Here is a 14500-nt window from a genome sequence, read left to right on the forward strand (position 1 = left end):
TGCCAGCTCTTCTGGGGTGCTTTGGTCTCCTGCCTCTTCCCGAGGGCTGAATATCCTCTTCTCATTTCCATTTCTTACCCTGCCTTGCCTCCCTCCAGCCAGCCACAAGCCGAGCGATGCGAGTAAATCAGGCTTTTCCTCCCCTCGCGCGCTGCCCCGCAGGCCAGAGCCCCGCCGCAGCCGTTACAGCCGCTTTTCCCACACACCCAGGGCTCTCCCCACATCTTACGGATGCGGCTGGGTTTGCCCAGAGGGTCTGCTGCCACCAAACCCACCCAGAGCAACCCGGCCTCTGATCACCAGCCGCTCTTTTCCACCCACGGTCCTAACTGTCGCTGCTCCCACGTCCTTTCCTCTTCCAGTTTTCCTCCTCCTGGCTCAAGGGGAAGAGCAGTTATCACAGGATGGCATCCCAAACGTTTTCAATGGAGGTGAGAGGCCGAAAGCTGAGTCCAGGGATGCCCTTGAGAAGGACAATTGCATCCCGAATCCCACCTTTGTTACTGGAGCCACACCAAAGGCAATGTTGGCAGCAAGGCTCAGCACACCCTTCCCCTCGCAGCTTGCAGCTCGGCATCTCCGTGAGACGGGAGTTAAAAGGATCCTTTCACCACACGGCCTCTGGCCATCACAACCAGCCAGCAAGGCTCTGTCAACTCTCCATTGCCCATTAACAGACCACGTCTTCTTCAAAGGAGGAACTTCCCTCCAGCCTGCTATGGTTTCTACCAAGGAAAAGGGAAGGGTTCTTCGGTTTGAGTCTCCTACCCACAGACAGGCTTGCTTACACCCTACTCGCACGGGGACTTTACAAGAACAGGGGAAGGATCGCCATTTACCCGTCCCACGGATCATGCAGACACAAACACAGATCCACATTTGAAATTACGCTGACATTTGGTGTCAGATGTGACCTTCGCTTGCTGAGCACCCACCTGGAACAAGAACATCCTATCACGGACATTAATAGCCAGGCTGCTGCCAAGAGTGCTTTGCTTCGAGGATCAGCGTAACCTGGAATCAAGTCGGGCACGCTGACAAAGGGATGCCACCAGCTCTGTCCGCGACAGCATCCCAGGTACAACGGCCGTGCACTTTCAAGGAGCAACGCAGAACTCCACACTTGCTCTCTGCGCTCTTACCAAAGCTCCTGGGACAGTGCAGCAGCCCTGACGGCCTGCCCTGAGCTGCGGCAGAGGCTTCAAGAGCCGATCGTGTCTGCTGTGGAGGAGGAGACAGGACACCCGGGGAGACGGGAGGGAAAAGGTGACCCTGCTGCTGGCATGGGCAGAGACAAGAGGTGACAGAGAGGACACACAGGCCTGAGCCAGGTCCAGCTAATGGGGACTGCTACGACGCAGGCCGTTGCAGATGCAATGGCTGAAGACTACCTTTCCTTCCTGCACCATCAGCCATTTCTTCCTCTCATAACGTGGTCCAGGTACAGAGGAGTGCCCAAACAGGAGCAGCTCAAGAATCACAGAATGGTTAGGGTTGGAAGGGACCTTCAAAGCCCATCCAGTCCAACCCCCCTGCAAGGAGCAGGGACATCTCCAACCAGATCAGGTTGCTCAGAGCCTCATCCAACCTGGCCTTGAACATTTCCAGAGATGGGGCATCCACCACCTCCCTGGGCAACCTGTTCCAGCGCTCTACAACCCTCAGTGTAATGTAAATGTTTGAGATCTCCTTTTTTTGGACCCAACCCCTTGCACAGGAGGCACAAGCTCCTGAGAGGCACAAAGAGAACGGCTTTGGGGAACACTCGGCGCCTGCCCCCAGTGTCTCTAAAGCCACCACCATTCGCTGGAGCTTGCGAATGCTTCAAACGCATCGACCTCAGCCCTCACCCGCCTGCACAACAGACCAGGCCAGCACTGGGTTTACTGTTGCTCAGGGAGAGAAGCAGATGGAAAAAGGAAAACCAGGAAAATGGCACTGCCTGGGAGCACAGAGTATGCGCTGTTGGGTTTGGTTTTTTTTTTTTTCTTTTTAGGAGCCAGGCACCTGGATTTCTGCAGTTCCTAGTGAAAACGCAGGCCTTGCAATTCAAAATAATTAGCGACTGGTAGTTTTCCTTTATGCAAAATCATCCTTTTTATCCAACACCTAAATGAAAATGAATATGCTTGATTATCCACCAAAGGGCCCAATTTCCTAGCATCACTCCGAAGCACGCAGCAAAACTCGTGTCTCCTCAGGCTGCTACCACAGACAAGGGCTGAGCGCAACAAATGAGCGGTCAAGGCAGAGATCCAGAGCCAGGGACGCCGGTCTGACCTTTGCTAACGCTACTGACAGCCTCAAATACCCACAGATCCAGCCATGGCTGCATCCAGGTCCTTTCTGCTCCAGCCTGGGGGGCTCAGGGGCAGCCAGAAGAGCTCGTAGCTGGCCTGCCAGTACTGGAGCATCACAGATGTCCCCCTCCATCCAGGCAGGCCACCCTACCACACCAAAATCCATTCTTTGAGGCAGCTTTTACCAGGTTCACTCCAGGAGGAAGAGGATGAAACAAGCCATTTAACAGACAGAGCTCTGAAGCATCTCCTGAACACTTCAAATCTAAGGCTGATCGCAGGAAACCCCCCTGGGCAGTTTCTTCAGAAGATGTTTATGCTCAATCCATACAGCAGAACGAGCTCCTCACGGCTCAGACCTGTCACCATTGTCCCCAACAGGGCTTCATTCATCCACCTCCCACAGCCTCCACCCCAGGGGTCTTGCCCAGGGGAATCCCTCCGCCTACCCCTTACCAACCTCCTCATCCCCGGCCAGGATGACACGGCACAATCGCAACGTTTGTGCTTCCACCATTTCCAGACTCACCCTGTTCTCGTCGTAGATGATCTGCACCAAGCTGCGATGCTTGGACTCGATAGGAGGGGGAGAGATGGGTTTCTCAGGCTCTGGTGGTTTGGCTGCTTCTTCCTCCAACTGTTGCTGTGGAAGGAGAGGGGGGAGGAGGAGCGTGAGTCACAGTGAGAAACGCAGCCGTCCCCAGCCACACAAGACTGTGGTGCCGTGACCGAGACAGAAACTGCCATAGCAGAAGGCTTCCTGCAAGATGTGGGCAGGCTCAGGCCACGGAGGGACAGGGAGAGGGAGGAGAGCTGCGTGACACCCCACCACGCAAGCGCAGCGCTGTCCTGCCCCAGACACCCAGCCCTGCGCTGGTGGGTCAGGTACTTTTTAGGCATGGAGGATGAGGACCTGCCTTGAACAAGCCTCCTGGAGAGGGCTTGAGGCTAGAAATAATGATTTTACTGGAAATCCTTACAGAGAATTGCAGCTCCAGCCTGGCTCCCTGCCTCTGCGTTACAGGGAGTGGTAGAGGAGCAAGGGGTGAGCAGCAAGGCTGCTCTCCACCTCCGGCTTTATCTGGTGACGCTGTGGTTGGAGGAGACGCACCGGGATGACTGTTCACAACAAAATGACTTATGCACCAGCTGCCCCTGCACCATGGAGCCAGATGAGCCAGTAAGTACAGCAGAGGAGACAACAGCACCATGAAAGCTGACGTCTCTGGGAGAATCAGCCCAACAGGACATGTGGCAGCTCTCTTGGCCAAGGCGAGCGATGCAAAGCACTCAAGAGGGCAAGCAAGAGCTACAGGATTCCCTGCAGAGGAGAGCACGGTGCTCAGATGTGGGGCACCAAAATACCCTTTGGTGAGCTTTCACAGAGCGGCCAAGCACTCAGGCTGTGAATGCCGGCAGCGTGGACACACCACGAAGAGTGGCTGAGGGGACCAGCACAGCATGAGCCACTCTCCAGCGCTCGTGCTCTCCTGGGAAGGTGGCTTTGAGACTCATTCCTCTTCTCCCTTCACCCAAGACAAGCTATCCTGAGCAGAAACCACCAAGTCCAGGCTCCAACTAGAAAAAGCCCAGCAGGGATGGACAGCCATCCTGCCCTCAGAGACAACAGCGCCGAGAAGCTTTGTTGGCTCTTCTGCTTTCCTACTGTCTTTACTGGATTGGCCCAGCTCCACGTTTCATGGTATCCAGGTTTTGAAGTGCAGCAGCTGTGTGCAAAAACACAGCACACTGTCCCCTCCTGCGCCATGTGTCTGCCTGTGCTGGGACATGCACAGCCCAAGGTCTGCGTCGCATCCCAAGCTTCACTCCTACTCACAGCAGAAACATCCAGGAGCCCAAGCGCTGCTCCACGAGCACGTCCACCACATCCCCATCACACACGCAGTGAAATGCACCCAGCCCCAAAGCTGGCACAGGAGACGGAAAGCAGAAGGGAGCACGTCCACGTACACACTTTTAGAGATCACTGATCTTTGAACGTGTTCCTACCCATCTGCAAGTCGCTCAGGACATGGCAAACATTAATTATAAAGTAAACAATTTAAGAAACCACTTTCAAACATTGTCACCATCAGCAGGGATGTCTCATGTACAACCTGCACCTCTGGCTCTCGAGGGGTGCCAGGCAGGAGGAGACATCTGAGCTCCTCCAGTTATTTTCAGGAACTGCTCAGCCGAAAGCGGAAATAACAGATTCCTCCGGGCTCCTCCTGGGGCCTCCGGCTCCCTGTAAGGAGGGAGAGCTCACGCCGCTCACGGCAGCTGTGGGGCAGCACAGGCACAAGAGAGGGAGCAGTTGTCAAAAAGCGCCTATGATTTTTTCACTGCTCGGCTCTGAATCTCCAAATCTTTGTAATTTTTTTCCTGCAGCTAAAGCATCCCCTCTTGAAGCACGGGGAAAATCCGGCAAGTCTCCTACTAGGAATGAAATGCAGCTGGGATTGAGAGCAATTGGCTTGCACCGGAGGAAAGCGCACCACCGTTCTCCCAAGGACAGCAGTGTCTGGTGGTCCAAAAAGGTGGTGGGCACCTATTCCTCCTTCAGGTATCTCTGCTCCTGTTGACAACACCTTCAGCAACACTAGGGCTGGAGGATGCAGTCCAAGAAAACACTTACGCACCCAGACAGGTCTACCGGCTTGGCTGAGAAAACTCACACTCCTTAAATCAAGCAGCAGCACTTCCAGGCACCTGCCCGCTCTTGCTCGGTGTCCTCACATCAGCCAAGGCACCCCACCACACACCCTGGCTCTCAGGTGATAAACTCCAAAACCTCCAAAGAAAGAGCCACAAAAGGGATCAGTTAAATCCTCAACTTCTCTTGGGGAAAATATTTGGGTAAAAAAAAAAAAAAAAAAAGTCAGAAACTTGGCTCCGTTGTTCTGGAAATCCACAAAAATTCCGCAAAGCGGTCGGGTGTGTTGTAAGCGACTTCAGACAAGAAGATGTGTCGGTGTACCAGGAAATGAAAGCTTGCCAGTAAGTAGAGGCTCATTAAAAGCAGCTCGTTAAAAGAAAAACACAAATCTAATTATAGTTGAAATACAGCAGAGAATTAAACTCCACTCTCCATGGCGTAACGCTGTTTGGTTATTAAAGCGCCGGACGCTAGCGGTGAGGACGCGCGCAGGGTCTGCAGGCAGCACACCTGACCACAGCAGGCTCAGTCCCTGACAGCTTCCCTGGGAGCTGGGGGAAACGGCAAAGCAAAATAGGTCAGGGTTCCCAGACACGGACGAAAAGGATTTCTTAAAGGTCTGCCACAAAAGCTAGGCTGGGCCGGCGACCTTTACCGGGAGAGAAGCGGGATGAGAGATGCGTCGTGACGGCTCCACACTCTCTGCCCTTCCTGCTCCCAGCAGCGGCTGCCTGAAAGCCCCCTCCTCTCCCGAACGAAAGGCAGCGCAGCAGGGCTGAAGGGATGCAAGATGCCATCGTCAGCCACATCCCTGGCTCCTACCGCATCCACAGACCAACCCACTTCCAAGTGAAGGAGGTGCCCTCTCGGGTACGAGTCCCTTTGGCCACACCACACGCTGCAGCGGGGCCACGGGAGCCCGCAGCGCTGGCGGGAAGGTGGGTGACATTTCATGAAGACCCCATCCCCGCACGTACCAGCCGCCACGCTGAAGAGACCTGCCTGACAACGCCAAGGTCATCACACACGCTCAGCTGCCACACTGCCTTGCGTTGGGCAGCCACCACCTGGGTACCACGACGCTTCACCACAGGGCATCTCCGAAAACCACTTCCAAAGAGCCAGGAGGAGAACAGAGGAAACAGCCAGGAGAAAGATGGAAAGGGCAAACCGTGGAGCTCTTCCACCCAGGCAGCTCCACCTCCATCACCAGGTGGGAGTGTTGTACTCCCGCAGAGCCCTCGCCGAGCTCAGAGCCCAGGGAGGCTCAGGCATCGCTGCGGAGAACAGACCAGCAGTTTATTTCTCCTTCAGATCCCCGGTAGCGCTGCCAGGAATAAATGCATAAGGATTATCCTTCCCTGTCAGGAAGAGGAGGAGAGAGGACTCAGCGAGAGATTTAAGCGCATATGGCACATGAATGAGCGGGGAACGGCTGATGGAGGTGGCCTTCTGCCAGGGGCGCACAGGGTTTGGGGAAGGTTTCTCAGCTTGCTGAAGACGTTTGCTTCTTGCACAGTCCAGGCAGAGCTTTCCTTGCCATTTCTGGAACAACCGGAAAAAAAAGAGAGATGGTGGACTGGGGCTGGCTGGGGTTTTTCTTGCACAGCCTTTCCACACAAACGTATTTAATTACCCTGAGAAGGCCTCCCAACGACACAGGGGAAAAGCATTAGGATATTCCGGCTGCGTTCGATGTCTCCCCTGCTCCGCCGCCTGTTCCCGCAGGAGCGGTATCTGTTTCAGGCCGATTGCTTTCCCTCGCTCGTCTTTCTCCTGCGCTGGCAGCTCAGATGCACAGATGGACAAAAAGTTCCCGGAGCATTTCAGACAGGAACCTCCCCCCCCCCGAAAATGCTTCCTCCCACATGTGCCAGCTCTGCAAGGGGACCGGGCTGGGGAAGGATCCTGCTGGAGGGGAAAGGAGGCCATGTTGGGGGCGGCGGGATTTGCTACCAAACGACTTTGCCACCATGTGCCAAAAAAAAAAAAAAAAAAAAAAAAAAAAAAAAAAAAAAAAAGAGAGGACAGGATGCATTTACTGCCAACAGCCACTTTCACCTTCCCCACTCAGCAGAGCATTTTTGTGGGGAGGAAGAATCATAAAATTCATTCAGAGGAAAGAAATAAAGCAAACAAGCAGCCAACAATAAAAAAATCCATTTCCTTACGGAAGGACAGCTTGATTTTAACAGCAAGGAGCATATGCTGCTCCCGTCAGCTTCAATAGCAGCTCCTCAGCATCTCTGAAAAACATCAGGCCGTGGATCAGCAGAGTTGTCGGTCCTCCCGGCTGCCGCGAGCAGGACCTTCACCCACTCTGGAAGCCCCTCTTCCAGAGCGCGAAACGATTACAGTTTGCACCTCCTTCCTCAAATGGAACCAGCAGCCAGGCTGCCAGGTGTGAGAGGACACCAACATCTCATCTGAGCCTCCTAGGAGGCAGAAGGGAAGGGATGGCTTCACCCAGCTCCCTCCAAACCCAGCAAGAGGAACCTCTGTGGTTTCCATCCCTCCAGATGTTCCCTTGGCCCCTGCAAGCTGGCACGCAGGGCTGCTTCCTCGCACCCCCAGCACCGCTGCTTCTGCCCACCCCTGGCTCCCTCTCCCTAGGCACTCCCAATTCCTCTGCAGATAAAAAGCAAGACAAAAAAATGTCATTTGAATTAATTAAACCATATTGTTTGAAAACAAAACCAAAACCTTCCTGGGGAAGAAGGTCAACTGCATGCTCATCCTTGAGAAGTGCTGCCCTCTCTGACAGCCCAAGTAGAGGTTTTGCTCCCTTCCCGAATTCCTGCTGTGCATCCCTCGGGAGAGGTTGTTCTTCTCAGACAATCTGGGATTAGCAGCCACCAGAGAAGGTTTAGGAACTGGCCCCAAGCAAAGGAAAAAAAAACAACCAGTAAGGGAGAGGCAGAGAGAAGCAATTTGCTTTAGAAAGCAAAAGCTTTTAAGTCTGCGGGTTTTTTCACAGACGTCCTCCTCCAAGGTTTTGTCACATTAATCTCTTAATGGGTTTACGGTAATTGTACACATGGGAACATGGAGCGGGCGATCCTGCCGGGGAGTGCTCCTGTGCAGGGGTACAGCACGAACCGAGACGATCAGACCCAAATCCACAGCCCTGACTGGAGCTGGACGCTGCTCACGCTGCAAAGCCCCAGAGAAGAGGGCTGGAGGCTCAGGAAGAACCATGAGGACATCGCAGCAACATTTTCAAGGGCCCAGTACTACAATAGTGGCAGCAACAGCACTCCGGAGAGACAATTGCTGGAAAGGAAAAAGAAAGGACCTTGTGCGGAGGACGCGGGCAACCCAGGCTACATCTCCAGCTCTGCCGTGACTGCTTGCACGACTGCAGACAAGTCACCAAGGACAAATTTTTCTCCTTTTAAGGTACTCTGACATGCAAAAGAGCCCACAAATTGGGTTTCCAAAGCTCCCTCGTCTTGCACCTACTAACCTCAGACTGCTGGCACAGCAGCAACTGCCCCACGTCACGACAGGGAGCAGGGACACAGACCATCTTGGGGGCACTGGCACTGCCACTGGCACTGCCACTTCCCTTCTGTGGATGGGCATGGGCAACGACGAGGCGTACGGCAGCACATAGAAGTGAGAACACGTGCTCCCCTCCAGACCACAGTCTCTTACCTGCTTCTTCTTCAGCTTGGAGATCTGCTGCTCCACCATGGTGATCTCGCGGTCTACGCGGTCCATGTTCTGAATGAGCTCCTCCTTTGACAGCCGGGCCGGCAGCAGGTCCAGCTCGGCGTCGGGGTGAGCAGGGCTCACAGGCGACACGGGCTCCAGTTTGCCCGGCAGACCACGATCCTGGGGAGCACAAAACAACCAGGTCAGCTCCCTCCCAGCAGAGGGACTGGACTCTCCTCTCATCCTCCCACACCAGCTGCCACCACTCCTTGGCCCCTCCGAGACACACATCCCCCTCAAAAAACCTACAAGACTAAGCAGTACTGGTTGCCAGATCGCACCACCACGGTGCTCCGCAATCACAGCGGCTCCTCTTCACGCCAAAGCCTCAGAGACTCCACTACCTTCAATGCTATCATGTTCCGGCAAGATCAATAAACTCATCCACGTTCAGCAGCTTTCAGCAGCACCGTCCCTTCAGATCTCAGCAGCCAGCTCAAGGCTGCATCTGCTCCAGAAAGGTGGCCACAGATGCGTCCTCCTCTGACAGCCACACTGGAGACAAGAGGGGCATTAGGCATGCCAAACAAGAAGGGGCTCTGAGGGCAGCCCCTGGGAGGAGAGAGGACCCTCGCTTCTTTCACAGAGGTCCTCCTCCATCTCTTGTGAGATTCTGGAGGGAGGTCTGAGCATTGGATGTCAAATGCATCCATCCAGAAACAGAGAAAATGGGGACACGCGAGGTCAGCTGAGATAAAAATAGACCAAACTGATGAAAACCAGCTTTTTAAATTCCAGGTAAAGAAGCTCTTAACAAGACTTTTCAAATCAGAGACCTGACAGATCAGCATAACCTCCACAGTTGTCACAGGGAGCAGCTCTAACGACCCTGAGCTGGGGGCAGAAGGAAACACATCAAAGTGCTCAGCTCCTCCTCCAGCAACGCAACGACTCTGCTGAGCCCAAGGAGCCAGTAGCCCACGAGCAGCCTGGAGCCACCTCAACTGCACACCCTCCTTCACCTCTCCAGGACCAAATGAAGGAGCCCAGCTCCTGCAAACACAAGTTACATGCCCAGATGGGTTTGCCCACCACTGATGAACGCACATGGGATGAAGCAGCTGTTTAACAGTGATGGGCCACGCAGACGGGGATCACGGCACACCAACAGCCTACCCTGACCTGGGATGCTCCTCTCTGGCAGCCACCCAACATCTTAATTAAAAGTTTACCTATTCATTTGCTTAGCGAGTGGATGGATTTCTTTTCCTGGAGGGGGCACGAAGAGGAGCTGCAGCTTGATTTGTAACTGTAAACCACTGCCAGGCTGGGCAGCCAGCACGCTGCAGCTGCTTGGGAAGGGAGTGAAGTGGGGAGGCCAACAAGTGAAGAAGTCCACACAACTTTGCTACCTTCGCTACAGCAATCCTGCGCCTGCGGACAAAGCCGACGTTCTGCACCCACTGCCGCCAAGCACCCTCCCCTCCACGCTCACAGCCAGCGGCGAGCGGCCAGGGTTACCCACCAACCCTCTCCCTGGGCCGGTCCTCCTGCGGTGGCAAGGGTGACACGATGGAGCTCGGTGGCACACGGATGGCACAGACCCCTCCGTGCTCCTCTGACTAGCAAGGCACACGGGTGATGGCCCCAGGCTGCTCGCCGGCCATGCTGCAGCTCATGTCAAACGTGGCAAGCGTGCAGGTGCCATTCATTCAGAAGAGAAACTAGAAGAATATCAAAAGGTTTCTGGAGAATAACAAAGAGTAGATTCTGTCTTATTTTACTTCCCTGGGATCAGACACCCAAACTGGTGAGCCTGCTACAGTGGGAAGGCTTTGTGTTCTCCAAAGGTTTTTTTTTTCAGGACAGGGAGGTGGTTTTGGTTTGGTGGTTTTTCTGTGGTGTTTGGGTTTTTTTGGTTTTTTTTTTGGTTTTTTTTTTTTTCCCCTCCCCACACCAAGAGGAGTAGTACAACCCCAAGAAGCAAAAAATAAATCACGTGCTCATAAAACCTTGTTCAGATTGAGGCACGGGAAGGAGAAGTGGCAGCGGCTTGTAGGTGGGGAGGTTCTAAAGGAAAGCAAGCTACCTGCCAAAAACGCTGGAGAGAAAGACTTCTCTCATGTGAAACTGCCATGCATGTAGAACAAAAGATACTCTCACATCTGCCAACGTGCAAGGCAGGGCATCTTTAAACTCCTACTTGGCACAAAACCCTTTGGAAACCTCGTTTCCAACACATTTCAATCTTTTTACCTTGCAGAATCCAAAGCAAAACAACAGCAAAGCTGCGTAAGGGAAACAGCTGCAAGTCACAGCACAAAAACCATCATCATCCGGTACTGGGAGATTATTATAGCAATAGAGAGAGGCAATATCCCTGGACCTCAAATAACTGGTCACTGTCATTTCACAAGCACCTCTTTAAATAAAGGAAATGACAAGAAAAAAAAAAAAAAACTGAAGGAAAAAAAAAAATCTTGTCTGTGCAATGGTGAAGTCCAAAAGGCAGATCTCCCGGATTTACACAAGGCACGAAGCAGCCCATCTGCTAAATCACAAACACGGGCTGAAAAGAGGTTTGAACAGACCAGAGTCCCCCCAGAGCCTGGGGTGGGCTCAAATGGACAGAGGTATTTTAACTGTGCTCTGTTTCCTAGCGTTCTCAAGAAGTTGCTCAAAACATCCCTGTGCCTCAGACCGTGTGGTACCCGGGCTCTGGACAAGTGTGGTGGGAAACGTGAAATTCTTCTTATTAACGGGACCTCACAGACTTCGCAACCAGCACGAGCCTGGAGAGCTGGAATAAATCTGCTGGAGGGGAGAAAACAATTACTGCATTACTCAAGTTGGTATTTTCTCAGTAATTACACCGTTTCCATGCAATTTGTTTTTACACACGGCAAAGAGCTGCTGTAGCTCCTGTTTATCCCTGGCCTTGTTATAATGTGATTTGTGCGGTAACAGGGGTGGGCGAGCCGGGGGCAGGGGCTGCACAAACCTTCCCGCAGCAAGAGAGGCTGGCACCGAAAACAATTACCGCTGAGGAGTCTATCAAAGAGCAAGGGCAGGCTTTGGGGGTGGGCTGCTTTTATTCCCGACACCGAGAACATCAACGGAGCAGCCTGCTCCACGCTATTAGGCGGTGGATTAAAAGCATGGGAGAAAGAGGGAAAAGGAAAAGGATAAGCCAGCTGCTCTGAGTAAATCTGACATCCCGCCTTCAGATACATCAGCAACCACGTCCACAAGAAAAAAAGATGGCGGGGATCCCAAGTCTGGTCCCGGAACATGCTGGGATCTGCACCAGACCATCGCCTCCTCCTGATTTTGGATCACTGACCCACCTCGCAGTGCTCCCATGGAGCTCGCGGGAGTCGGTGGGATGGAGAAGGGCATCCATGCCACGTATCAGCCCAGTGCCTACGGTTGGACGCAGCCCAGTCTTTGGGAAGGGTAATTTCACTCAGCCGCTTCCCACCCTCAGGAAACAGCACCCCATCTGTGTGAGGCCACGCTACACGGCGGAGATGGCCGCTTGTCCTCCTCGTCCAGGAGCCCACGGCTGAGCAGCATCGCACATCCTAGCAGACGCAGAGCCCCAAGGCTTTCCCACCCACCCCGGGATGAAAACCGAGCAGGAGAGCCAACACCCCACACGCCCATCCATCAGGTTTTAAGGCAAAAACATGCATATAAAACTCTTAATGGGCCAAATGCAGACCAAAGGATTTTTTTTTTAACTGGACAAGTGTCCAGCGCATTCTGGTGTACTAGCAGGCCCAAGCTGACAGCACTGACAGGAGGGGAAAGTCAAAGGGGCTGAAAACTAAGGTCTCCGTTCCCCAGGGAGACACACAAGTATGAAGGTCAGAGAGTCTGAACGGTGAAAAGTACATCGAGTTACTGCAATCCCTTTGTTCATGGCCATCTGCTGTTCCAATGGCTCTTTCAGCAGCCCAACCCTTCAACGGGGTTTCAGTTCTTAAACACTGCTGGGCTCCGGGCTGGGCTGCCGAAACGGGATGTAGGTGTGCATGTCGGCATACGCAGCGCGGTTCCGGGGAGAGCGATGGTGCTGTTCACCAGCCACGAGCACACGGGCGTTCCCCTGTGAAGGTGACCAAGGGATGCCACGCGTGGGACCAAGGCATCGCCCACCTCCTTCCTCCATCCCCACGCTCCATGGGCACAGGCAGGCTGGGGACACGAGCAAAACTGGGATCCCTTTCACTGGATGCAGCCCAGTACCTGCTCTCATGAGAATTCACAAAGCTGGAGACCAAGGAGCTGTTTGAAGACGAAGCTGATTTATTTAATTGTTTTTAAAATAAATCTATGACTTTATGAGAAGGCCTACGAAATTCCTTTCCCCTGTAATCTAGCTGAATTCCACACAGCCAGGGCTGAAAACATCCCAACAATTTCTAAGCTTGCACAAAAGTAGGTCAAAAAACTTCCCCAATGTTTCAACAGCTTGAAGCAATTTAATTGCTAAACCAGTACCAAATGCTGACCCTCCCTCCACACCCCCCCGGCAGATTTACGAGGGTGGTAAAACCTCGCCAGCTAAACGCACTAGCCAAAGCCTGCTCTCTGGTCTTGCAAAACCTGCCTGTGCTCAAAAAAAAAAAAAAAAAAGCCGTTCACACCGTGTTGTCCTCACCAGATGCTGCCTCTGGACCTCAGGATCATGGGATATCACGGAAGTGGCAGCAAACGCGCCTTACCGACTCTGAGGTAGCCTAAAAGAACGGGTCAGATCTCGAAAAAACTTACCCAGGCGAACTCCCACCAAAGCCCAAGGCATCACCCCGACAAATGGATGCTGCGCCTTTCATTACCTTCTTGCCTTTCCCCATTAGTGGATAATAATTGCATCGAACGTGTGTGCTCCCTACGGACTCCGCAGCAGCGATGGATTCTCACCTGCCCATCCACTCATTACTAAAAGGAGCTAATCGCTCCAGCTCTCATTAAGAATCACCCAACGTCGCCTACTCCGCATCACTGGATTTTCAGTTGACCCCACGTTTGTTAAAGCATTAACTGTCTGGACTGAAATTTTCCAGGCTGAATATTTGCTTCAGGCATTTTTAGGCTTTTTTTTTTTTTTGCTTTTTTTTTTCCTCTCCAAATAGTAAATTTCAGCCAAAACAACTCTGCCACTTCCAAGAACAAGTTTACAGGAAAATAAGTCTTTCCAAAAGATTCTGGGAACCTTTTCTTTGAGCATCTTTGGCGCAGTCGATTCATCTGGCAAGACCACTCTGTGCCAGCGATTCGCCTTTTGTTAACTTTAAAAAAAGTGTTCAAGTGAGAGGAAAAAAAAAAATAATTAAGAAATCTCATGTTGGTGCTTGCCTAGGGCAACGACTATGAACCCAAGCAAGTGAGCGGAGTAGGGTCCTGGGGAGCTCTGGGTCAGATACTGCACTGTGCCCACACTCCTGTGAAGGGATGGATGGAGCTGGATGGACCTTACCGGCACGTATGGAGCACTAAAGGAGCTGTAGAGCGCTGCAGGCATCATGGTTTGGACAGTGAGGAGAGCCTGGGAGCACCCACCACGAAAAACGGACGAAGCAAAGCAGTCAGCAACCCGCTCGGTGTGAGGTGGAGCTCGTCCTGGGCACTGGACGGGTGGCATTCTGATGCTCGCAACAAATCAAGGGGAGGACAAATAAGCTGGATTGCAGGGGAAAGGTATTTCATAGGCCTTCTCGTAAAGTCATAGATCTATTAAATAATAACAACAACAATCAGCTTTATCTTCAGCAAATGAGGTTGCAAGGGCAGCCTGTAGAGCAGCAAGCTCTTTCAATCCTCCATTTTTAACTTTCATGTTCTTTTAATAATTTGGGCACCCAACAGCCACCCAGAG

At 52.9% G+C, this 14500-nt stretch overlaps 1 protein-coding gene across 9 annotated transcripts in view; it reads right to left on the reverse strand.

The window, feature by feature from the left end:
- Positions 1–14500, reverse strand: part of NCOR2 (nuclear receptor corepressor 2) — a 239535-nt gene that overhangs the window by 116872 nt on the left and 108163 nt on the right. For all 9 annotated transcript variants that reach the window (XM_086761836.1, XM_086761831.1, XM_086761837.1 and 6 more), the window contains exons 5-6: positions 8617–8796; positions 2830–2943 (exon numbers count right to left, since the gene is read on the reverse strand). In XM_086761836.1, coding sequence (XP_086617962.1) covers positions 2830–2943; positions 8617–8796 — 294 coding nt within the window. The remainder of the gene's footprint in view (positions 1–2829; positions 2944–8616; positions 8797–14500) is intronic.

This window comes from Chlamydotis macqueenii, chromosome 17 (assembly GCF_036417535.1).
Source record: "Chlamydotis macqueenii isolate bChlMac1 chromosome 17, bChlMac1.mat, whole genome shotgun sequence".
In the NCBI taxonomy this organism is placed as follows: Eukaryota; Metazoa; Chordata; class Aves; order Otidiformes; family Otididae; genus Chlamydotis; species Chlamydotis macqueenii.